This window comes from Crotalus tigris, unplaced genomic scaffold (genome assembly GCF_016545835.1).
Source record: "Crotalus tigris isolate CLP2741 ecotype Arizona unplaced genomic scaffold, ASM1654583v1 scf7180000017887.1893490, whole genome shotgun sequence".
In the NCBI taxonomy this organism is placed as follows: domain Eukaryota; kingdom Metazoa; phylum Chordata; class Lepidosauria; order Squamata; family Viperidae; genus Crotalus; species Crotalus tigris.
This window is the reverse complement of record NW_024096704.1, coordinates 1430157-1454163: the sequence shown is the minus strand read 5'-3', so window position 1 is coordinate 1454163 and position 24007 is coordinate 1430157. Positions and strand designations below refer to the sequence as shown.

Below are 24007 nucleotides of genomic sequence, written 5' to 3'. Positions count from 1 at the left end.
TCCTCCAAGCCTCAAGTTTAGTGGTTCCCTCATCTCTTTGAGAGATCAGTTGGGTTCTCTGCGGTTTGACATTTAGCTAATATTTTCATTGGAGAAAATGTCCATAAACGGTTTAGAAGTTTTAAGAAGCTTGCCCTGCTCAGTTCCACGAAGGATAATAAGTAAGAGAAGTAAACTTTCTCTTGTCTACTCAGTTCCAGCTGCAACAACTCAGGTTTCTCTTCAGTGTGGATGTTTTAAATTCTATTATCCATTCTTGCTATTGAAAATGTTTTCAGTTTCTGAAGTATTTCATAAAAGCTCTACTACATATTGGACCTTTTCCTTCTCTATACATTAATATACCTGCGCTCATATGGAAAGCTCTGTTTCACCCCCTCCCATGGGAGCTGGCTAAAGAATTAGGCATCTTATAAAAAGATCTTTGTTTCATAAAGAATAAACTGTAATTGCAGTTCTTTGAATGCCAACTGTACATTCTCATAGCTTGTCCTGTTATTTGGTCTCGGGAACTCTCAGCACTGGATCTGTTGTGGTGACTTTATTTATTCATGTATATTCCACCTTTACTATTTTTATAAATAAGGTGGTGAGCATACCTAATAGCTTTCCTCCTCCAATTTTCTCCACAACAACAACCCTATGAGGAGGATTGGGCTGAAAGAGAGTGACTGGCCCACCCTGGTCACCCAGTCGGCTTTTATGCCTAAAGCAAGACTAGAATTCACAGTCTTCTGGTTTTTAGGCCAGTACATTATAACCACTACACCAGTGGTTCTCAACCTTTCTAATGTCGCGACCCCATAATACAGTTCCCCATGTTGTGGTGACCCCCAACCACTTATACATCACCGGGTGCCAGGGGCGTGGCCAAAGAAAAGGGAAAAAAATGGCAAACAGCCTTGTTTGGCGACCCCCGTGAAATGGTCGTTTGACCCCAAATGGGGTCCCGACCCACAGGTTGAGAACCACTGCAGTACACCAAACCTGGCTTGGCAGGAACCATGCCAATATTTGCGTTCACAGGAATAGCATTCTCACCAAACAAGTCAGTAAGCGTAAGTGTATAATTCTTGTGTGGGCATTCACATATGACTACTCTCCAGAACTGTGTGCATTCTCTACTTTTAACACAGATAGGCTGTGTCCCTGTATACATTTATAATATATACCCTGTATACACTAATAATAGAGAACATACCAAAAGGCTGAAGTGCACATGTGCAGTCTCTTAAACGATCAATTATAAAAGCAGCCAGATGGGAAAGGACAATGTTCAATATTGAAGGATAATAGTATCAGGAGGATGAGTAGTGAGTGTATCCTGTGCCCTAGGAGTGAGTCACGTATCATAGAGACAAGATAAATATTGATCCTGGGATTTAGATTATACAATTGGAAAGCTATAGCTTCTCAAGGAAATGCAACTTTTTCAATCTTATTTTTTTCCTGCATGATCATTCCTCCTTTTGATAGCTGGTGATGGGTAACTTTAATGTCATATTTATGTTAAAAATATTTTTATGGAGCTAGGATGAAATTAGCATTGTTTCCTACTGTATGTGTTTTTAGAATAGTTGGAGGCATCTAATGTCTTTGCATATAATACAGGATATCTACTGTAGCATTTCTCCAGGATTAAAGGACAAAAATAATCCTGTTTATTCTGTCCATATCTTAGCTATCAAATATAGGAATCTTAATATCTTTGCTGCTAGCCCAGTATGAAGTATTTCTTCATAGGCTTCCCTATGATTTATATGATTGTTCAATGCTAGGCTAAAATTGCCATTATTAAAAAGACTTGTCCTTTTCCATCTTTTGTAGGTTTTCACATCATATGATCCCAGGTCCTCCAGGACCCCACACAACTGGAATCCCTCATCCTGCAATTGTAACACCTCAAGTCAAACAAGAACATCCACACACAGACAGTGACTTAATGCACGTGTGAGTTGGACTTTTCCACGTCTTTTAACAATCCTTAATCTGCATTGTTTGGGAACCAAGTGGACATTGCAATAGTTGTGATAAAGGGCTTTTTTTCTGCTTAACCTTAAAATAAAGTATTGGATATGTGCCTGAGTACGAATATAGCATTATATTTTCAGATGTCGCTACCTTGAACAGACCTGGGCTTTTTATAGTCCCTGGCCACATATGGCCTTTTGGCCGTCCCTTTCTGTCCTCTGTGAGGTCAATCAAAAATTAGAAATCAAATGTAAATAAGTGTACACCATGCACATAATATAACTGCATTGCTTTTATTTTGAAGGTAGCTGCTATTTTTTTTAATTTACATATGTTCGTGCGTGTGTGCATGCCTAGACACCTTCACAGCCCTATTGGTTTGGTCTTCCACAATTTCTCATTTGGCCCCTTGGAAAAATTAATCGCCCACCCCTGACTTTGAATATGAAGCTGTTTACACATAGATAACTCTTTTAGTATCAAGTCAATGAAGGCTTGCTATGTTCTGATTTTAATACAATCCAACCTAGATATGTATTGTGAAATGGATTGTGGTTTATCAAAACTTACCTCATACCAACACAGAGAAATAAAAATATTTGCATAACTAGAAATATGTTTTGTTTGGATAGAGGTAATTCTTGTAGAATCTCTTTCTAATTTTATATTCTCGGTTCTAAGTGGCTCTTATGATCAACCTAACAAAGAAGTACAGTTTAAACTTATATTTCAAGTGAAAATAGGCTTTTTATATAAAAAGCACAATTACATACAAATTAAATAGATATTTTTTTAAAAAAAATAAATGTTGTAGATTAACACAGATATGGGAAATATACATAAAAGTGCCAAATAACATCAAAATTAGATTGCTTTTGACTTGGTCATAGGCAGAGATAAACTGTTTTAAGTGACAATAATCCCCAGAGTTAGCCTTATATGTACTTTGGGGACTTGAACTTTGTTTTTCTGCCTCTCTATTTTATGAAAAAGATATATGGATATTATTCTTTTTAAAGGAGGTGAGCTTATTACTGTTCCATCTTCAGACCTGTCATTTCATAAGCACATTTTATACCATTTAAATAGGTTGGATGGAAGCAGTATCATTTATCTTTAAAATATTGGGCGTTGTTCTAATTCCCATATTACAGGGAACTCTGCTCCTCAACACCCCTTTGACTGTTGATTCTTGCATTGCTAATTATTAGTTTATCCATAAGTTACTTTGGTCTTAAAAAGGCATGTACTGCTATATGTGTGCATATCATATAGCCATGGAAATTTGATACATCTGGAAATATTTGTGAGTTAAGGAGCTGTAAGACTTCTTAACAAATAACATAGAGAAATATTTCTAGATAAGGATGAGAGGTTGTTTTTGGCTTTTTCTTTATGCCTGAACACTGAAATAACCTAGGAAACACTGCCAATTAGAAATGAGGAGGTATCTGTTGATGACGTGAAATGCAGTATAAAATATCCCTTAAAAATGAGCATGGTATCAATTGTACTCTTCCATATGTTCTCTTTCCTACTGTTACCTTTAGGAAGCCTCAGCATGAACAGAGGAAAGAACAAGAGCCCAAAAGACCTCACATTAAGAAACCTCTGAATGCTTTCATGTTATACATGAAAGAGATGAGAGCGAACGTTGTAGCAGAATGTACTCTGAAAGAAAGTGCAGCCATCAACCAGATTCTCGGCAGAAGGGTATGGAGAAATATGTTTGTGCGTATATGCGTATCGTGTGTTCAGTCTATAGTATTCATCTCACCCACCATCAATGGTGGGATTCAAATATGTGAACAACCAGTTCTCTGTGTGGATGCCCCTTCCGAAGTCCATTCTGGGCCTGGGCAACAAAAAATTAGCTATTGGTTCTGTCGAAGTGGTGCGAACTGGCTGAATCCTACCACTGGTTTGCATCCTCTAGAGCAGGGGTCCCCAACCTTGGCCACTTTATGACTTGTGGACTTCAACTCCCAGAATTCCTCAGCCAGCATGGTTGGGTGAGGAATTCTGGGAATTGAAGTCCACAAGTCATAAAGTGGCCAAGGTTGGGGACCTCTGCTCTAGAGTTGTTAGATTGAGATTCAGTTCCAATTATCCTGATTATTGTATTAGACCTAATCTAGGCCTTATTTATTCACAAACTGATTACAGCTAGTCCTTGACTTATAACCACAATTAAGCCCAAAATTTCCATTGTTAAGCAAGGCTGTTGTTAAGTGAGTTGTGCCTCATTTTACAATTTTTTTTTGCTGTTGTTGCTAAGGGAATCACTGCAGCTATTAAGTGAATCACGCAGTCATTAAGCCAATCTGGTTTTCCCCATTGACTTAGCTTGTTGGAAGCCAGGAGTGAAGGTTGCAAATGGTGATCATCAGAGCTAGTGTGTTGCCCCGTGTTCACACACACACATACACACACACACACACACAGAGAGAGAGAGAGAGAGAGAGCACAGCACAGCACAGCACAGCACAGTGAGTGAGAAGATGTTACTCAAACCCCCAGCAGTTCTCAGGTAGCCAACACAAAGAGGAGATTCAATCACCATGCCTGGCAGGACTTGGGCAGCACCAGAGTTCCCAGCCAAAAGCAGTCCACTAAGCATGATACACAGTCCAAAAGTCAGTCCAAGATTCAAACACACAGGAAGCAGGAATACAGAGCAAGGAAACCAGGCACATTGTTTCAGCAAAGCCCATCTCTTTAAATAGGCAATGTTGGAATGGTCCTTCACAATGAGCGAAGCTGCCTGGCCATGAGTAACCTGGCCAACCTGTGTTGTGCCTGTTACCTCTCTGCCCTGTTCATCCTTGGATTGGGGGGGTGAGGGAAAAAGTGTGGACTCCAGCCCTTCATCCTTATTGACTGTTGTTCACTTGAAGCCTCCAGGCTAACCTGCTGAAGCTGTGGCTCTCTCGCTTGGGCTCTGCCTGCTACCCAACCGGTCATTCCTTTGTCTGTGTCTCCATACCCTCCTGAACTCACTTCCCCAGATATTCCAGGACCCGGATCATCATCATCATCATCTTCTTCTTCTTCTTCTTCTTCTTCTTCTTCTTCTTCTTCTTCTTCTTCTTCTTCTTCTTCTTCTTCTTCTTCTTCTTCTTCTTCTTCTTCTTCTTCTTCTTCTTCTTCTTCTTCTTCGTCTTCTTCTTCTTCTTCTTCTTCTTCTTCCTCCTCCTCCTCCTCCTCCTCCTCCTCCTCCTCCTCCTCCTCCTCCTCCTCCTCCTCCTCCTCCTCCTCCTCCAAATTTGTGTCCATAGAGAAGGCCAGAAACATGTCCATGACAGCCAGGGACACTGCAACTTTCATAAATATAGAGATGAGATGGTTAGATAAGGTAAGAAGATAGGATAGGATAGGTAAGTTAAGATAAATTTTATTGTCATCTTTTTTGTGTTAACACAGTGGCACACGTTAAAAATGAGATATATGCCAGTTGCCAAGTGCCCAAATTTTGTTCACATGACCATGGGGATGCTGCAACGGTCTTAAATGTGAAAAAAGGTCATATATCACTTTTTTCAGTGCTGTTTTAACTTTGAGTGGTCACTAAATGAATGGTTGTAAGTCGAGAACTACCTGTATGCTGTTATTAATTAGGAGAAGTGATCGGCTAACTTAAAATAAACCCAAAGAGTCATTGTCATCTATAATGATTTTTTTGTCAGCTGCCGTATGTATTTAATTTATCTCAATCCCTATATTCTTTGTTCTCACTTCTACAACCAGGAGTCATCAGGGAAAAGCAACTCTTGCCAGATTTCTTTGCTTGCAAGAGTTTAATGGTTTCATGAAACAAAATCAACAGCAAACAGCATCCCAGTCGCACTGTGGTGCAAAGTAGTTATTGGAGCAGATATCTAAATTTGTATTGTCCAACAAATTAAATAGCTTATTTTCAAAAGAGGCCTGAAAATTCAACCCGTATTTCTCAATGTGATTAGGCTAAGGCAGCCTTTTCCTGTGGAAAGTGATGCATAAATACTATAGGCAATTCTCAACATCAACATCACATACTTAATATTCTGCTTTACACAGCTTTTGCAGGGAGAGGGAATAGATCTAATCAATCTCAATCATGTTAAAATATTATTGCAATACATTTTTATAAAAATATATGTGTACCAAAAGTAGCAGAAATGTTTTTTTTAAGTTGTGACTCTTATGCTTTTTATTTCCTTCAGATCTTTAACTTGATCTGTGCTTGCCAAGCCCATAAACCCTTCGCTTATAAAATTAATCTTGGTGTCAGACTGATTAGGAGCCTATATGCTATGAATACTATGATGTTTATTGCATGGTCCCATCAAAGCATATATTATGTGTTTGATTATTATGTTTCCTAAACATGTCACATGATTAGAAATTCTTACTTATTTCCCCAAACACTGAATTAGCTTAAGCTCTTGTCTGTATTTTGATAATTTTCTTCATTACTTAAGATACCTTTTGTCTCCCAGGATAAAACTTTACTTCTATAGTAAACTTTACTTTACTTCTATAGATAAAACTATACTTCTATAGTATAGGGTTTTGGTCTATAGCTTAATGCTTATAAAGTCTCGAGAGATACTGAGAGTGGGCTTTTTCTGGATAGGCATTGGATTATGAATCCAGATGTTATACTTTGATTTGAGGTAGCCTACAGTGCTGATTAGTTAGTGGGTAGTATGCCACAAGAATATTTTCCAATTCTTACTTCAACATGTGCTCTGCCTCCTTAAGATTCCACATATTTTCAGCAAGTGGCTGGGCTTGTCTCAGATAGATAGGATTAGGCTTGGTTAGTATTTGGTTGGAATGCTATAGGGATTTTTTCCAGTAAATTATACTGGAATTTTTTTTTTTTTCAAGATCTGGTAGAACAGATTTAGAAAGAAATTTCCAAATTTTGCCAAGAAAATTATCCAGGTGTCAGGAATTGAATGGAAGGAGATTATTATTTACTTTCAACATATAGGTAGTCTTCGATTTGCAGCAGTCACATGACTATTTTTCAGTTGCTTGGTTATCAGTTCACCTTTACAACTAGTTGCAACAGCCTGCAGTCACACGGCCATCATTTATGATGATTTTTACCAGATTACAGCAAAACTGGAAAAATGCACTTACAACTGTGGCATTTGCTTAACAACTATTGGTTTACTTAACGACCAGTGCAAAAATGTCATAAAATGTGGTCCAGTCACATGGGTCCCGGTCAGAGCCAGACCAAGAATGACATAGAACAATCCAGCCAAAGTTCAGTTCTTTATTTGCTTGCCAGATTAAACCTCTACTACTGTAACCCTAATGGATAAATATACCCAGGGAGAGTGTAGAGAGTGTCCATCCTAAATCTTTCCTTTGATCCAGTTCTGAGCTGTATTGTCTCTTGTCTCCTCCCCATACTTAGAATGTGCTCCCTCTTTCTTGGGACACCTCACTATAGTAACGTTTATCATACTTCCTCCCTCTTAGTAGACACATTCCATCAGAGTGCCTTGACTTATGACTAAAATGACTTATGACCAGAAAACTGGTTCTAATTGTGATTGTAAGTCAAGGAGTACCTGTATCATGCAAGATTTAAAATTGCAATCAGCAAATAATCTCTTTTATCTTGGCAATAAACCATTTATGTTTAGAATTTTAACTTTTTAAAAAAGACATGTAAATGTACGTTTGGTGCTTTCAAAAATCAACAATATTTATTGCTCTTAATGTAAGAAGCATAGTCTACAATGGGAAAAAGTTTGGTTTATAATTTTGACATTTTAGCTGAGAGACATTCAGTTTTCTTATCTTCACTGAAATACTTTAATATACTGTAGACATAAGCAGACATAAGCAGTGCTTATTTATCAATTAATATTCGGACCACAACTTGGCCACTAAGTGAAGCGGTTGTGAAATAAAACTGTCGCTGTGCAAAGCTTTTCTTTGCTTTACAGTCCTATAAATGTTGTAAATGCAAAGACTGGTCATAAGATTACTTTTTCTATCACCATCGTAACTGTGAGCAGTTGCTACCTGAGGCAGTTGCTAAATGTAAATTACCTATTTCACTTTTTGTAAGAATTATTTTTCTTTTGATAGATCATGTTTCAAAAAGTGAATAGAGATCAGGGATGTCAGATTTTTTTAATGATTAAAATTACTTTTACCCATTGCCCCCATTTCATGCCTACCATGTTAAGGGGTTTTTTTGAGCCAACACCATTTTAGCAAGCATCAAAAGTGAAACATTTTAAACATACACTTTAAAGAAGCATATTAAAGAGTTCTCATTCAGGCTACTTCTACATAAATTATGACCTTATCAATGGCATGTGTACTGACCCCACCTTTTGAATATCTGGCAATCTCAGAAAAATCTTGTCTTTACAATTATTTCTGCTTGAGTTCAGTTGGCTCTGAGCATCTATCAATTCATGTAGATTTGGCTATTGGCATAATAGTGCAAACATCATTTTTCTAATATTTGCACTGATCTGTTAAAAGCATAGTTTGTATATAACAGCAGATGACAAACAACTGAAATTGCATTGTAGTGAAAGGAGAAATAGCATTGTGGGACTCTAGCCAAAGCTTTAGTGAAGCCTATCTCTAGGGTTATTTCAGAACAGAATAGGAGAGGATGTTTAGTTTTGTTTTAAAGAATTGAAATTCTGCTGCCTTAAAAGCTCATTCCATCTCTAAATAATATATTTCAAACTAATTGATTACACTATGAATTCAGTTATACATATGGTCTGTTTAGTATTGCCCATTAGAGAACAGTAAAATAACTGACAAAAAACCCTAGGTGATGCTAATTTTTAAAATATAATGTTATAATATTAACATTATATTAACATATCCCTGCTTTACTGCTTTATAAGCACTGAAGCTGGCTTATTACAATAAAACAAAAGGCAAAATAGAAAAGGCAACAGTAAAATCAATAAAATCAAAATGTTGGATTACAACAGCCAAGTTTTATGTTGCAAAATTGTGACTAAATGGCAGATAATTCAGAATATTATGATTAGGTTATGTGTCTAAAAGATAAGATTTCTCCACAGCTTCTGTTACTAATATTTTTAAGCAGCTCTCCTTCCTTGGTAATGCAGTGTATCTTTGGCACTTCATCTCTTTTCTTGGCTCCCTCCCATGTTTCCTGCTGCCTGTAGCTCTTGGAAGCTTCAAGCTTCTGCCCTAATTTCCTGCTGTGAAACAGCTGATGGGCAGCTGCAGCGATTGGATCAGGCTGCTGCTTGAAGGGCGAAGGCTGCTGTGGTTCAGGGAAGGTTGTGTATGTGTGCATAGAAGAGCAGCTCACTTGTTCTAAAAATTGCCTCAGGTTCAATATTTTTGGAATGTTAAAACTACAGGGTTTGGTTTTTAAACAATGCAAGTACTAAGCTCAACAATAAGAAGTGGTGCTTTAAAGGGCCTTCATTAGGAACTAGGAAGAGAACAGTCTGCAGCTGAAATTCCACATGACTGGAAAAGTGACCAAAAACACCCCAAGGTGGAAGATTTTGATTAGCCTGCTAAAGTACATTCTGTTGTTGCTATGCTGTTGCTCAGAAATCATCCAGAGAAGTGCTGCAGGATTGCATGGTTAAAAAAGCAGACTAATAAATTGGTTGGTTGAATTAAATGTTCTAATTTTTAATTACCATTATTGATTCTTACTCCAAATGCATCACTTCAAGATTTTATTGCTACCACTAATTAATCTGTGAAAAGCAGTTAGCAAAAGGTCTTTCTTTCCATTCAGTTGATTCATATGGCACCATCTCCATGATCCTAAATATTGCAATTGTTTTTATTTATATATTAGGTTTATATACTTATATAGAACTCTGGGTGGTGGCATAGAACATTTAAATAAAACAACCCATAGATAAAACAATATAAAATATAAAAATCATTGTTAAAAGTTAAAATATTACAAACACTTAAAATATACAAAATTACAAGGCATGGAAAATATATCAGCCACATTAGTGGAGCCATCTTAAAATGTCTTCAGTTCTCTGGGATCTTGAGGGACTTCTGCAATATTAAAAGAGAGGAACTAACCTGACTTGGAGAGAATATTCCATAAGGTAGGCACTATAGCAGAGAAGGCTCGTCTTCTGGGACCCATCATCCTAGCAGATGGTATCAACAAAATATCTTCTTTGCCAGATCTAACTGGGTGGACTGATGTAATTGGGAAAGATGTTGCTAAGATAACCCAGTTCTATGCCATGAAGGGCTTTAAACCAGCACCTTGAATTGGAAGTGAAAGCAAACTGGTAGCCAATGCAACTCACAGAGCAGAAGTTGTGAGAACATCCATAACTGCCCATGTTGCTGCAGTTGAAACTTCCAGATCCTCTTCAAAGGCAGTCCCATATAGAGCACATTATAGTAGTTCAATCTGGAAGTGACTAAGGTATGAGTGTTTGTGGACAAAACTTCCCAATCAGGAATGAGTGCAACTGACATACAACATGAAGTTGTGCAAAAGCCTTTCTAGATATGAGCGTTGCCTACTCTTCAAGCAGGTGTTCAGAATCACCCTCAAAATGTGCACCATATCAGTCTAGAGCAGTATGACTTCATCCAAAGATGGCATAGTCCTAGAAGCAACAGGCCCCCAAACCTAAAGCTGCTCAATTTTGCCAGGATTCAGCTGAAGCCTGTTGTTCCACTCCAGACCTCACAGCCTCCAGGCACTGAGATAAGATCCTCATGGCATTGCTTAATTCACCAGCGGAAGTGATATATAATTGGGTATAATCATCTTCATTCATTGCCATGTGAAAGCCATATTTATTCAAAGTTTCCACCAGTGGTGGGATTCAAATAATTTAACAACTGGTTCTCTGTTCAAAGAGCAACTGCTGCAAGGTGGTCAGTTTCACCCACCTCCACCCAGGAACAAAACTTCTCAAGCAACCCTGAGGAGCCTTGGTCGCCAAGGTCATATTCGCTTGCGCGAAGCAGCAGCCTGCCTCAGTCCCAGCTGGGAAAGGGAAAAAGGGAGAAAGGCAGCTTACGGTAACTTCCTTTGTCTCCCCGGGTGTCCTTAAGTCTTCCTTCCTTCCTTCCTTCCTTCCTTCCTTCCTTCCTTCCTTCCTTCCTTCCTTCCTTCCTTCCTTCCTTCCTTCCTTCCTGCAGTGATCGCTGGTCCGCACTTTCTTGCTGCCCTGCATTGGCCCATGTGTCCACTTTTCAGGGGCTTTGCAGAACCATCGGGAAAGGGGAGCCTGGCCTTCCTCACTCAGCTACATCTGGTGTAGTTTTCCCGGAGCTTACCATAGTGTCCTTCCATACAAAGCATCCTTCCTTTCCTTCCTTCTGCCAGGAGGAAAGCAGCAGAAAATGAGTCTGCCATTTCCAGAATGGAGAAGAAGGAACACGTGGGCCGATGCAGGGTGGCAAGAAAGAGTGGCAAGAGAGTGTGGTAGCGGCAATGGAGGGCTGGTGAAGGGATACAAGGGCAAGCCATGGGAGAATTGGTGGAGGAGAAAGAAGTGGCAGGGACCAAAGAAAACCCCTCCAGTGGCAGACATGGCTGCTGCACAGCAGCAGCAGAGCCTTTCGCCATCACTCCCCCCTGGCTCTGAAACGGCAAAGGGGGACTGGGTAAGGCGCATCTTCCATAGCATGGCAGTCCGGCTTGGGAGGGAAGTGAAAGAAGAGGCAGGCAGGAAGCTGACATGATCGAAGGTGCAGCATCTCCATTTGGTTTCCGTGGCTCCTCTCTTGGACTTTTGGGGAGAGTTTTTTTTCCTACCTGGATGGAAGTTGAATGAAAACCAAACGTGTTCCAGAAAACACAGATTTATCCTAACCAGCTCGCCAAACTCAACAAAAAATTAACTATCAGTTCTGCCAGACTGGTGTGAACCAGCTGAATCCCACCACTGGTTTCCACCAATGATTTTACCCTAACAGCAGACACATTGCCTAGCCTTTCCCATCTGTGTTTTATAGTTTTGTTTTGGATTTGTTTCTGTGGCTTCAGACTATCATTCCTTAGCTGTCTCTCTTGTTGCAATACCATCTGCTGTCTCTCCACCCCAAATGTAGTAAGATATGTTTCAATATTTAACTCCATGCATTCCAGCTGTCCCTGTCATACTGAATATTCAGACTCTCGGGTCAAGAAACGTAGATTCATGAAAATGTTGAGTTATTATATTACCCCTAAACAATTTTTCAATATTATCTCATAATTTATTATCTCATAATCATAAAATGCATTTTTGTATGCATTCATTGCATACAAAATTCAGAATTTGCTACACTATAAACTGTCATGTAAACAGCAAATTCTTTTATTCAATATGTGTGAGTACAATGTGTGAATGTAAAATAAAAATTGGGATAGCCAACTTTTTTGGGGGGGGGGGCTGAGGTCCATCCTTAAGGGGCTAGCCAAAGGCTACACTCCCCAAGGTAGGAGAGTGCAGCTAGGGCCCAAACTAAATTTAATTTACTTAAATTAAAGGGGGAAAGAGAGGGAGGGAGAGAGAGAGAAAGAGAGAATATAGACACAGAGAATTAGAGATAGAGATAGAGATAGATATAATTATAGAGTTAAAATTATTAGTCCCCAATATGCAGTTAATAATTTCCCCTTCAGTCATATTAAAAATTAGAGTTTTTATCATATTTTGATACAAAATAACTGTGAGTATCAAAAAAGAATAGAAAAAGAAAAGAATTTCAGGGTAAAATAGGATTTATTTAAAGTAAATATCATAGATTGCTTAGTAAAAATTAACAAGACAATCTGATAGATTTTTTAAATATCTTTTACACTTCTTCTAGGTTACAAGTAACCTAGACTTGTAATGAGTTCTTAATGCATTTATTGTTTAAAAGGAAAAATATAAACCTAATATTAATATCATTATATTAATATTTTAATATCATTAATTAATTTTATCAGTATCATAGTCTTCATCTACATGGAAGTCTCCTTATTCAAGCAATATAGAAACTATTTTATTTAAAAGCTATATATTCTTATAGCATCTCAGAACTCCATGCTGATAAACAAAAAACTCCAAAACTATGTTTACAGAGGTACTGACCTCTTTTCTCTTTCTATTATTTTTCTGTTGATCACAGTTCTCCTAGAATGGGGGATCATTTAATGTTTTGGAAAGGAGCTGTAAACTAAATCTCCAGGTGTAAAGAAAGAGAGAGGCTGATATCCTGTCTTTTTAAAATGGCATATCTACTGTGGTCATTATACGACAATTTCAATATACTTCCTGTCTCAAAATGGCAGGAACATGCTCTGCTGATTATTGGCAAATAGTGCTGCAAAATTTTGTCTGTGTGATAAAAAGTCATCAGATTATAGAAAAGGCAGGAGAAGCAGGAAACAGCATGCTCTCTTAAAGCCACAAATAGTCCATTCTCATGTTTTCTCAAAGGCCTTCCACACCAAATTTCAAAAATTACATGTTTAAAAACTCAAAACACCTCTGCCTGACATCAGTTATGCACATTGTGTAAGTTTCTTATATTGCCATTGCTAACATGCAAGCATTCTGGAGTTGTATTTTTCTATGCACTGGAATAAATTGGAATTCATGTCCTTAGATGTCTGCACATGTAGCTTATTCCTTTTTCACTTCACTTGCAGTGGCATGCTTTGTCGCGTGAAGAACAAGCAAAATATTACGAACTAGCTCGGAAAGAAAGGCAGCTACACATGCAACTGTATCCTGGCTGGTCTGCAAGAGACAACTATGTAAGCTTTATATTTATATTTTCTCGATCTTGCTGTAACGAAGACACAGCAATCTGAATGTGGAACAAAAGCTCATTGTATTAGTATTTTGTTCAATATGAGGTATATACATTTTTCTCTCCTCTCTTTTTAGGACCATTTTTACATATACAAGTGGATTGCAAAATGTACTTCTTCTTTTTTTTTTATCCAGCTTTATGCCTAACCCAAAAATACATCCAAATGGCAATTCAATATTAGAGACTTGTTTTGCATATCTTGGCACGGGGATTTCTGTCCTAAACTGATCACTCTTTTGACATAGGCTTATCCAATGGTTAATATATACACATGACAATGATTGTCTTTTGAACGATGTCCTACTGGAATTATCTTGGAATTTATCTTGACAATGTGAAATTTGTGTGTGTATAGTTGTCCTAAAGCAAACAAAATGTAGTGTGTATTGAGTTGAGCAGTGATCCTTTTGGCTGTGGGATAACTTTTATTGTTAAAAAGAAAAGCTTCAGTTAGCAGCACTTTTTCAAATTGTGAGTCCCCCCCCAATAAGATTTTTTTACCCAGCAAACTATAACAATATTTCATTACAGTTAAAAAGTATGTCTTCCATTAACTTTGCAAATAGTTCTTTAAGAAAAATCCATACGCACGATAGCCAGAGACTTATTTATCTGAGAGTTAGTTAAGACAGGGCCTTGATGACTCTTAAATAAACAATTCAAAGAAGAGCCTAATCCCAGCCATAGTTTTGTCTTTGAAAATATAGTCTCTCACAGATTCATTAAAATTTCAATCGATAGTGGGATATATCCTTAATCTCATGTGCCTAGTTAATGCCAGATAAATAGACTTACTGCCTTAGTCAAATTCCATAAAAGAGCCAATGAGCTTCAGAGCACAGTGAATCATCTTTGCCTAGTGCCTACATTTATTTAACAAAACAGTTTATGTATCAGTCCATTTTGCAAACCTTATTCAGTTTTAATAAGTTATGCTAAGATGGCAAGAAAAAAAGGATAACACCCTCTCCAGCTATTGGAAATTAAGAGCATTAGTAGATATTTTGATTCTTAGCATGGGGATTCTAAACTCCTTTAAGACTTCACAGCAATACTTTCAGCAGCTTCTCAAATTAGATTTTAGTTAGCCAACAGTAACTACAATATATATTCAGTTAGATTACTTTTTTTCCTTAAATAGTCATGATACACACATTGTGCCAATTCTATGTCTCACGAATAGCTTGTGAAGGATGCTTTCTTTAGTGAAATGCCATGTTGTAATTTTTAATGAATTCTCTACCCCCTCTCCCCCATTTAAATACTGGTTATGAATGATGAATGAAATTTGACCTACTGTGCAAAACTTAATTAGTGGAGGAATTTTGAGGTTATGGTAAAACTTACTGGGATTGCCATGTATGAGGAAAAAAACATGCTTGATTCAGGAGGCTGATACAGAGGTTTCAATTCAACATTTCTTGTGGCACAAAGTTAAATAAACAGTACAGCTATTCTGCAATTCTCAGCAAGCAAGTTCTTTTCCTCTCTCTTATTTCTGGATCATAAAAAAAGCTTTTTCTAGAATTTCTGCCACGGTTGCCCTCCATTGAAGTTAATGTCTACTGCATCTGGAAAGGGATGTGAAGTAACTTTTGGTGAGATGTGAACTCTGATTGCCTACTCTTGTTAGTCTGACAAGGGTAGAATGGCAGAAGTTAATATAAAGAAAAATAGCTTGAGTGTAATAAAATATAAGCAAAATTTAACATTCATCACTGAGAATTATAGAAACAGAGATACAATATAGAATATTTTAGGATTGCTTATATAGCAATAGCACTTATATACTGCTTCACAATGCTTTACAGCTCTCTCTAAGCGGTTTACTGAGTCAATATATTTTCCCCAACAATCTGGGTCCTCATTTTGCCCACCTCAGAAGGATGGAAGGAGCAGTCAATCTTGAGCTGCTGAAAGTCAAACTCCTGGAGTGAGCAATGAGTTAGCCTGCAGTCCTGCATTCTAATCACTATGCCACCACAGCTCTGAATAACCTCTAAAGGCTTTTCTTATTATTTATTTCCTTATTATGAATAAAGAACTTTTTTTCTTTCTTTTTAAAGGGAAAGAAGAAAAAGAGGAAGAGAGAGAAGCTACAGGAGTCAACATCAGGTATATTTTATGGTAGATATTCATGTTAAATATTGAATGTGTTTTAAAAAAAGACTGAGCACAATGCTTCAAGATGCCAATTTCTCTCCATAAAGGACATTATATAGTCTAAGAATTCTTTTTGATGTCACCTCTATGGCCTTGTCCTCAAACTAAGAGCTTTAGTCTCATTATAAAGGGATGCTTGGAATGAAGCTCTGTGGTTTGTTTCAGCAATTGGCGAACAAATTAATTTCCATTCTTTTGGATGTCAGTAGAGGCTCAAAGATTGGAAAATAGTAACAGCACCAGTAGATGTAGTTTAACATAGTTTCTATAACGTCTTTGCCAAAACTTTATCAATAAAAAGGGGGGAGAACAGTCTTGATCAGGTGATCTTGTCTTTTCAACTTTCTCATGCATGGGTAGTCTTTACTGAAGACTCTCCGAGCATGAGAAATTGCTGAAAGAGTGTCCATGTATGAGTTATTAATGAAAATTGTAAAACTAACACTATCAACGTATATAAGTGGTACTCTTGTGGAAAACGGAAGGACTCTTACAAATTCCAGAGGGTTTTAGCAGAGAGATTTATTGCGCAGGTTCAGAAGCAATAGCTACAGCAATTCTGAACCCCGAGGGCGGGTTCAGATTTCAGTTTTATACTTTCTTTTTCTCAGGAACAAAGGAATACACATTATAATACATTAGGTTCGTTTCTCATGGATATACAATGGAGAGTTTGCTACATACATTGTATCCAAGTGCAATGCACATTAGGTTAGTCACATACTACTAACACAGCACTATTCCAGTAATTATGCAGACACAGCATTATTCTAGTAATTATTCACATTACTCCACATTAGTACCAGTTCAAAAAAATTAAGAAGCAATGACAAAAAGACAACTGCCTTTTATTCTTTGGTACCATTGCTTAGATTCAGGAAACATTACTTGAGAAATTGTTCTGCCCATGCCGTAAATTGCATTTTAGCTCCTTCAACCCACTACTGACTTCCACAAGTGTGAAGAATATTCTCTTTTTGGGGCTGCTGTTAAGGGCAGATATTTTAGATCAACTTATTTCTTCATTGGAGAAAAGTCAGCTTCAGTTGGAGCAGCTTATGAGCCTTGTAAATAAATCATTAAACCTCATGGATATATTATGAATGGCAACCTAAATTCAGAAAGCTAAAAAAGTCAGACCTGTTAAGTATTTGGATAGAAGAATAACAGGAAATCCTGGGGTTGTAGGCTAGATTTGGAAGTCAAAAAAAAAAAAAAAAAAAAACCCTTTCCAGAAGAAGCCATGGCAAATCACTTCCCTACTGTTGCCAAGAAAACTGCAGAATCAAGCACAATTCAAAGGATACTTTATATTAACATATAGTACATTTTTTAAAAATAGGTTTAAAAATCTTTCTGCTGAAAGGATCAGTGAGGTTCTCTCTTTTTTAAAAAAAATAAAAATGGCTGGTATAAGAACCATAAAAGGCAGAGGAAATCAATCAGCAATGCATATTTTAGCATAAGACCTTTTATTTGGGGTATGCAAAAAAAATATTCAGTGAAATTTGTTAAAAAACAACAATCTTCTACAGGTACAGCCCCACGAATGACAGCTGCCTACATCTGAAGCATGGTAAGAATATTTATAAAAGACTTTCTACTAAATTTTTATATACATATATATAGAGATCAAAAGATTTCATAAATCTTTCCTATATTTAATATTTGAAAAAAAATCAAGAAATCATAGCACACACAAATTTAATGTGCTACCCTCAAATGAATGTTCTTATGATTAATGGTTTTTATACCGGCTATGTATTTTAGACCCAATTCTTTTTCCTTTTATTAGTTAATTATGTCATGAAAACTAATTATACCTCACTGACTAACTACAAGTCTATATATATGAAGCCCAATGATTTTAATAAGCAGTTAAACCATTTTGACTGGCATCATACTGCAAAAATCATCATGAGAAACAAGTTAAATCAAACTGATTTGTTCTCATCACTGTTTTATAATCTTGACTGGCAGGATAAAGAGCATTTTTATTTCAAAATACTTATACATTGTAAGTATACATAATTTGATGTTTGTGTGTTTGTGTCATTTCATTTGTATGTTTGTGTTGTAGCATTTATGAATGCTAGAAAAACACTTCATTATTTCAATATGAGTTTAATTCTTCCAACACAATGCTAAGGATTATAGATAGTGAAGTTCCAATGTCAAAAAATCAGGAAACTCAGGCAGTCCAAATAAATATAAGGGTTTATTGCAAGCTTATGCGCTCTACAAGAATCTGTACTACTAACGGTTTAAGCAAATTGGCAGTAGATAAGAGTCAGCGGAATTCAAGGTGGGTTGGACTTTGATCGCTTGTAGGCACAAAGGGATTTGAGATTTATGACACATTTGACCCCTCTCTCATGCTCAGCCTGGTCATCTCCTACATCCAATGATATATAAAAATAAAAATTCTTACATTAAATATTAAAATGTAATATCAAAATTTGAATGTATCTAAAATAGCAACCATTTAAATCTTACACTGAAGTTACTTCAGTGGTACATTTACCAAATCCTGTTGTTCATAAACATTAATTAAATAATCAAACATTAATCACCTTCATTAATGATTAATCAAATAATATTTTTTTCACTCACTATCAAAATTACAGTTGTTGGGAAGTTTATTCTGTCAATGAGCAGTGAAACATTTCTCTATATTTTTAAAGAAAATATATAAATTATTGATGCAGTAAAAATAACAAGGTAAAAATAACAAGGTCTAACTACGAATAGATACGTACAAATTACTCAGCTTTTTACAAAGCATTCTAGTTTTTTTCCCCCAAAATATGCTAAATTTGAAAAATATTCCATTTTCAAACCTGGTGAAATTTCCTGAATTTTAAGATGTTCTCTGCTTTGGACAGCTCAGGCTATTTCAGTTGTCCAAAAATATGACTTTGTGTTACAATAATATTTATATAATTTATATTTTAATAATAGTAAAATGGTCTTAACTTGCATCATCATATTTTTCATTAAAAAGTTATTGCCATTTGTATATTGGGAAGTGGGTTTCTTGGAGGTGGGGTCTGCAGTAATAAATTGATTATCTTGTTAAGAAATCAGAAGTCTAAACCAGGGGTCCCTAACCCCCCAGTCCATGGACTGGTGCCGGTCCGCAGCATGTCAACAAGCGGGCCGCACAAATAAGCAAAGCTCCATTCTCGGGTTGCAGGCAGTATTCAAAACCACACCCCTTCTGGTCCACGGAAAAATCTTTCTCCATGGCACCGATCCCTGGTGCCCAAAAGGTTGAGGATCTCTGGTCTAGACGTCAGTAACAAAAACATTAAAATGTTCTGATAGCTCATCTGAATTCCTGCTTCTCTTCTTGACTTACTGTATGCAGAATGATAGAACTAGAAGCAGCCATCCAATCTCTTCAGTGCAGAAATCCCAGTTAAAGTATCTCTTTCCAATGTCCACCCTGCTTGTTCTTGAACACATCTAGTGGAGGAAACCCACCATTTCTCTGAGCAATTGGCTCCAGCATCAAATTGCTTGGTTGTGCAGGATTTTTAAGCATTTAATTGTAACATGCTTTTCAGTAAAATCAATCTATTGTTCTGTATCCTGTATTCTAGAGTGCTGAAAAATAAGTCTCATAATTTTTATATGTATGAATCTTTTTTAAGTATATGAAGTATGCTATAATCTGCCTCCTCAGTTCTTGAGGCTAAACATTCCCAAATCCTCCTGTCTTTCTTCATAGGACTTAGTGCCTAATCCTTGGATCATCCACATTGCTCTTCTTTGAATCTGCTGCACTTTGTTTGAATCATTTTAAAATATGCCCAGTACTGGAGAAATCTTCAAGGTATTATTGTACAAAGTATTATTACCAAAGCACTATTCCCCATCCTATAACTATGCATTTGATTTCTTTTTTCTAAAGAAATAATTGTCCATTAAGTTTCCATTGAATTCCCTTTAGGTTTCCATTGGTTTCCATTAAATTTCCTTTATTCATTTCATCAAGATTCTTTTTCATTTTATTTCTGCCTTCTGGAATATTTTTTATCCCATCCAATTTTGTGTCACATGCAAATCCGATAAGCATTCTCTCTTCTTCATCTAAGACATTAATACAAATTTTGAAGTGTACAAGACTAGAGACTGAACCTTATAATATCCACTCAATACTTCATCTAGTTTGATGAGAAATTTTTAAGTACGATTTTTTGAGCCAACTGTATATCCACTTAATTATCATACCCTCCAGCTCATACTTAACGAGCTTGCTAATCAGAATGTCATGGAATACTTTATCAAATGTTTTGCTGCAATCAAGATACATTAACTCTACAATATTTTCACAATTTATTACAGAAGTTAATAAAAAATGAGATAAAGTTAGTCAGGCAAGATTTGGCTTGAGAAATGTATGCGACTTTTGGCAATTACCACATTGTTTTCAAGGTGTTATAAAATGATCCTTTTATGAATTGGCCTACAGTCATTTCTGGTGTTGATGTCAGAGTGACTATTATGTAGTTCTCTGGATCCTCCTTCAAAGATACAGGCAGGATTTTGCTCTATCAGCCTTCCGGCACTTCTTCCATTCTCTAGGATTCATTAAACATGAACAAGTTCATGTTTGCATACTTTAGGATGCAGTTTATATAGTTCTGGACTCATTCAACTCATTCAAAATAAATAGGCATTCTCCAACCAAGTGCCAACTTGGCACATTTTAAACTTTTGCTTTCCAAATACAGACACAGCCAAAATTATTGGTTTACCTCCATTTTTTTCCAAAGAATCCCAATTTGCCATGAAATAAGATGAAATTAACATAAGTAAATGGCATCCATCATTCTAACCTAGTATTCGTAGCAACCCTTTTTGAAGCAATAACTCAAGTAAGTGCTTTCTATAGCTCTGAATAACAACAACAACAACAACTACGACTACTACTACTACTACTACTACTACTACTATTATTATTATTATTATTATTATTATTATTATTATTATTATTATTATTATTATTATTATTAAAATGTATAAATCACCTGACTCCCAACAACTCTGGGTAGTTTACAATTGTTACAATATTAAAAAAACAAAGAATGCAGAAAACGTAAAAACAGCACAATAAAGGGACAACAGAGGGGAAACAAGAAAGAAAGAAAGAAAGAAAGAAAGAAAGAAAGAAAGAAAGAAAGAAAGAAAGAAAGAAAGAAAGAAAGAAAGAGAAAGAAAACCATCCTTTCCAAATAAGACATCTATGCTTCTCAGTCTTAGTCTGCTTGAGCAAAGTGCTCCAGTTTTGATGGGTTCCTTGTCCCAACTGTGAGTCTCAGCTTTTTCTATAAATGTTCTGTTGAATTCAGATCAGGATTCATAGCAGGCCACTTCAAGCAGTCCAATGTTTGCTTGTCAACCATTATTGGGTTGGGCTCCATCACGAGTCCAAAAGCTCAGAAAACTAAACTTCTGGTACCAGTGACCGATACAGATTGGACCCTGCATTATTGGATTCCTTTAGACGTATGTTTAGATCATTATCCTGCTGACTTATGACTGAGACAGAGCTTTCTAACACTGCGAATTTTCCCCCAGAACACCTTGATAATCTTCTGATTTCATTCTGCTTTACACAGATTCAAAGCACCCAGTTCCAGAGGCAGCATAGTAATCTCATAATGCTGTGGAGCCTCTTGGAGTTGTTCTTTACTTTAAAAGTATAGTTTTTACTTCTGTGAACAGTTGCTGTGATTTATCAAAAAGCTTAATTTTGGTTCATCTATCCAAAAGACATTCTCCCAGAAGAACTATGCTTGTCAACATGCATTTTAGCAACTGTCTGTCTTTCAGAAGTTCAGGAGTGCAACTTGCTGTTGTATCATATCATGGAGGTCAACCAAGATATATTATGAATTTCCTTCTTTTCTTCTTTCTTCAACATTGAAATTATGTTTCTGTTCAAGCTGGGGGTCAATTTTCTTCCTGTGGCTATGTTCAGGAAAATTGTCTCATGGATTTTAAGCTTCTTAATAATATTAGTGACCATGGTTCCAAGAAGATGAAGCTCTTTGGAGATTGCTTTGTAGCCTTTACATTTACTATGCCTTGTTACTATCTTCTTACTATCCTCCTCAGACTTCTCTGTTTTTCTTTCCTCTTGTTCATGTTTACTTCTGCACATGATGACACAAAAAACCCAAGTGAATACTTCTTTGAATTCAAATAGGTCAAGTAACTGATAATGAGGTTGAAGACAGATAATAACTACAGTCGATAGTCTTTTTAAGAAACAACTAAAATCCAATGTTTTTTAACTTCTAATGGGTACCAGTAATTATATTCATGCCTAATTCTTGTATTATTTATAAGAATATGTTAAATCATACATCAAAAGCAAAGTGTTTGCACTATGAACTATGGTATAGCACAGGGATAGGCAACCTTGGCTCTTTTATGACTCGTGGACTTCAACTCCCAGAATTCCTGAGCCAGCATAGCTGACTCACGAATTCTGGGAGTTGAAGTCCACATGTCATAAAAGAGCCAAGGTTGCCTACCCCTGGTATAGCAGATGCCATTTACTTACATCTGTTTCAACATATTTTATAGCAAATTGGAATTATTTGGAAAAAAGTTGAGTGATACCAATACTTTTGGCTGTATCTGTACACTTCTACTCTTTTAGGCTACCTGCATGTCTTTGATGACATGTCCCTCTTCCTATTTCTGTGCTTTTTTTCTTTTCAGAACTTTACTTTTGTGTAGCCACATTCACTGCTTCCGTTGTCCTTTTCTAGTTCTCGTAAGAATATTTTCCAGTTGTATGTTAACATTTACAGATTGTCTTCGACTTACGTTTAGTGACTATTCAAAGTTATAACAGTACTGGAAAAAGTGACATGACCATTTTTCTTACTTATGACCGTTGCAACGTCCCCATCGTCACATGATCAAAATTGAGATGCTTAGCAACTATCTCAAATTTATGACGGTTGCAGTGTTCCAGGGATCATGTGATCATCTTTTGCTACCTTCTGGCAAGCCAAGTCAATGGAGAAGCCAGATTTACTTAGCAACAATGTTACTAATATAGCATGCGCAGTGATTCACTTAGCAACTGTGGCAAGAAAGGCCGTAAAATGGGGCAAAACTCATTTAACAAATGTCTCACTTAGCAAGAAATCTTGGGCTCAATTGTGGTCATGAGTTGAGGACTCTATGTATTATTTTTAGGAACTCTCTTTTTTCCCATGAATTTTTCCTGCCAGAGAATTATACTACGTTTGTTAAAATACAAGATATGCAAACTAATCAACAATATAGCTTTTTAAAATGTCTAAAATCAAGAACTCCACTATTGTATAATCACTTTCTACCAATATTCCTGTTAACCTCCACTTCTTATTCATAAGTCTTCTCTTATACCCTTTTGGCCTTTTTCCATTTCCCAGAGCTGCCCATTTCCTTGCATGCAATATCTAAATGCCATGAAGGCTGCAAATCTTGGAAATGGGATAAATTGTATGCAAAGTAGAGACAAGTTAATTAGTCTAATTTTTATAATCCTTTTCACAGAATTTGGGTAACTTGGCACTCTGTATATTATCACTTGCTACAAGCAGAAAAAAAAAAAAAGACCAAGGAGCTCCCATTCTTTTAAAATAGGTCTGTAGGACAGATCCAGCAAAACATTGGCAGAAGATGTCTTAGGGTCAGGGCCAGGCAGATTTTAGGCTTTAAAGATCTTTAAATATAACAGCAAGCTTGTAAGCATAGTCTCAAATCAGAAAATTGCCTTCAGTTCTAAAATGGGAGCTTTCACATATGTCCTTTCCCAAATATTTTCCCTAAACCTACTTGACCTTCAAAATCTAATTTAAGAAAGTAAAATGGCTTGGTTTTGCTGATATCTGTGACTGTTTAAATCTACATAAAAATAATACAGTAAATAAACCAATTTGATTCTTGGGATCTGTGTGGAATATATGTGCAGACTCTGTTCATTGGTGTTTGGTTTTTTTAGCTATTGTTGTCTTAATAATTAATCCTTTGTACTAAAAAAACAAGATAAAAC

At 36.5% G+C, this 24007-nt stretch overlaps 1 protein-coding gene across 5 annotated transcripts in view; it reads left to right on the top strand.

Moving 5' to 3' along the window:
- LEF1 (lymphoid enhancer binding factor 1) overlaps positions 1-24007 on the top strand; it is a 124554-nt gene that overhangs the window by 89548 nt on the left and 10999 nt on the right. For 3 of the 5 annotated variants that reach the window (XM_039344024.1, XM_039344021.1, XM_039344022.1), the window contains 5 exons: positions 1828-1950; positions 3522-3684; positions 13613-13720; positions 15846-15894; positions 17478-17518. In XM_039344024.1, the coding sequence (XP_039199958.1) occupies positions 1828-1950; positions 3522-3684; positions 13613-13720; positions 15846-15894; positions 17478-17512 (478 nt within the window). In that variant the 3' untranslated portion in view covers positions 17513-17518. The remainder of the gene's footprint in view (positions 1-1827; positions 1951-3521; positions 3685-13612; positions 13721-15845; positions 15895-17477; positions 17519-24007) is intronic. The other 2 variants (XM_039344025.1, XM_039344023.1) reach the window with 1 other exon arrangement.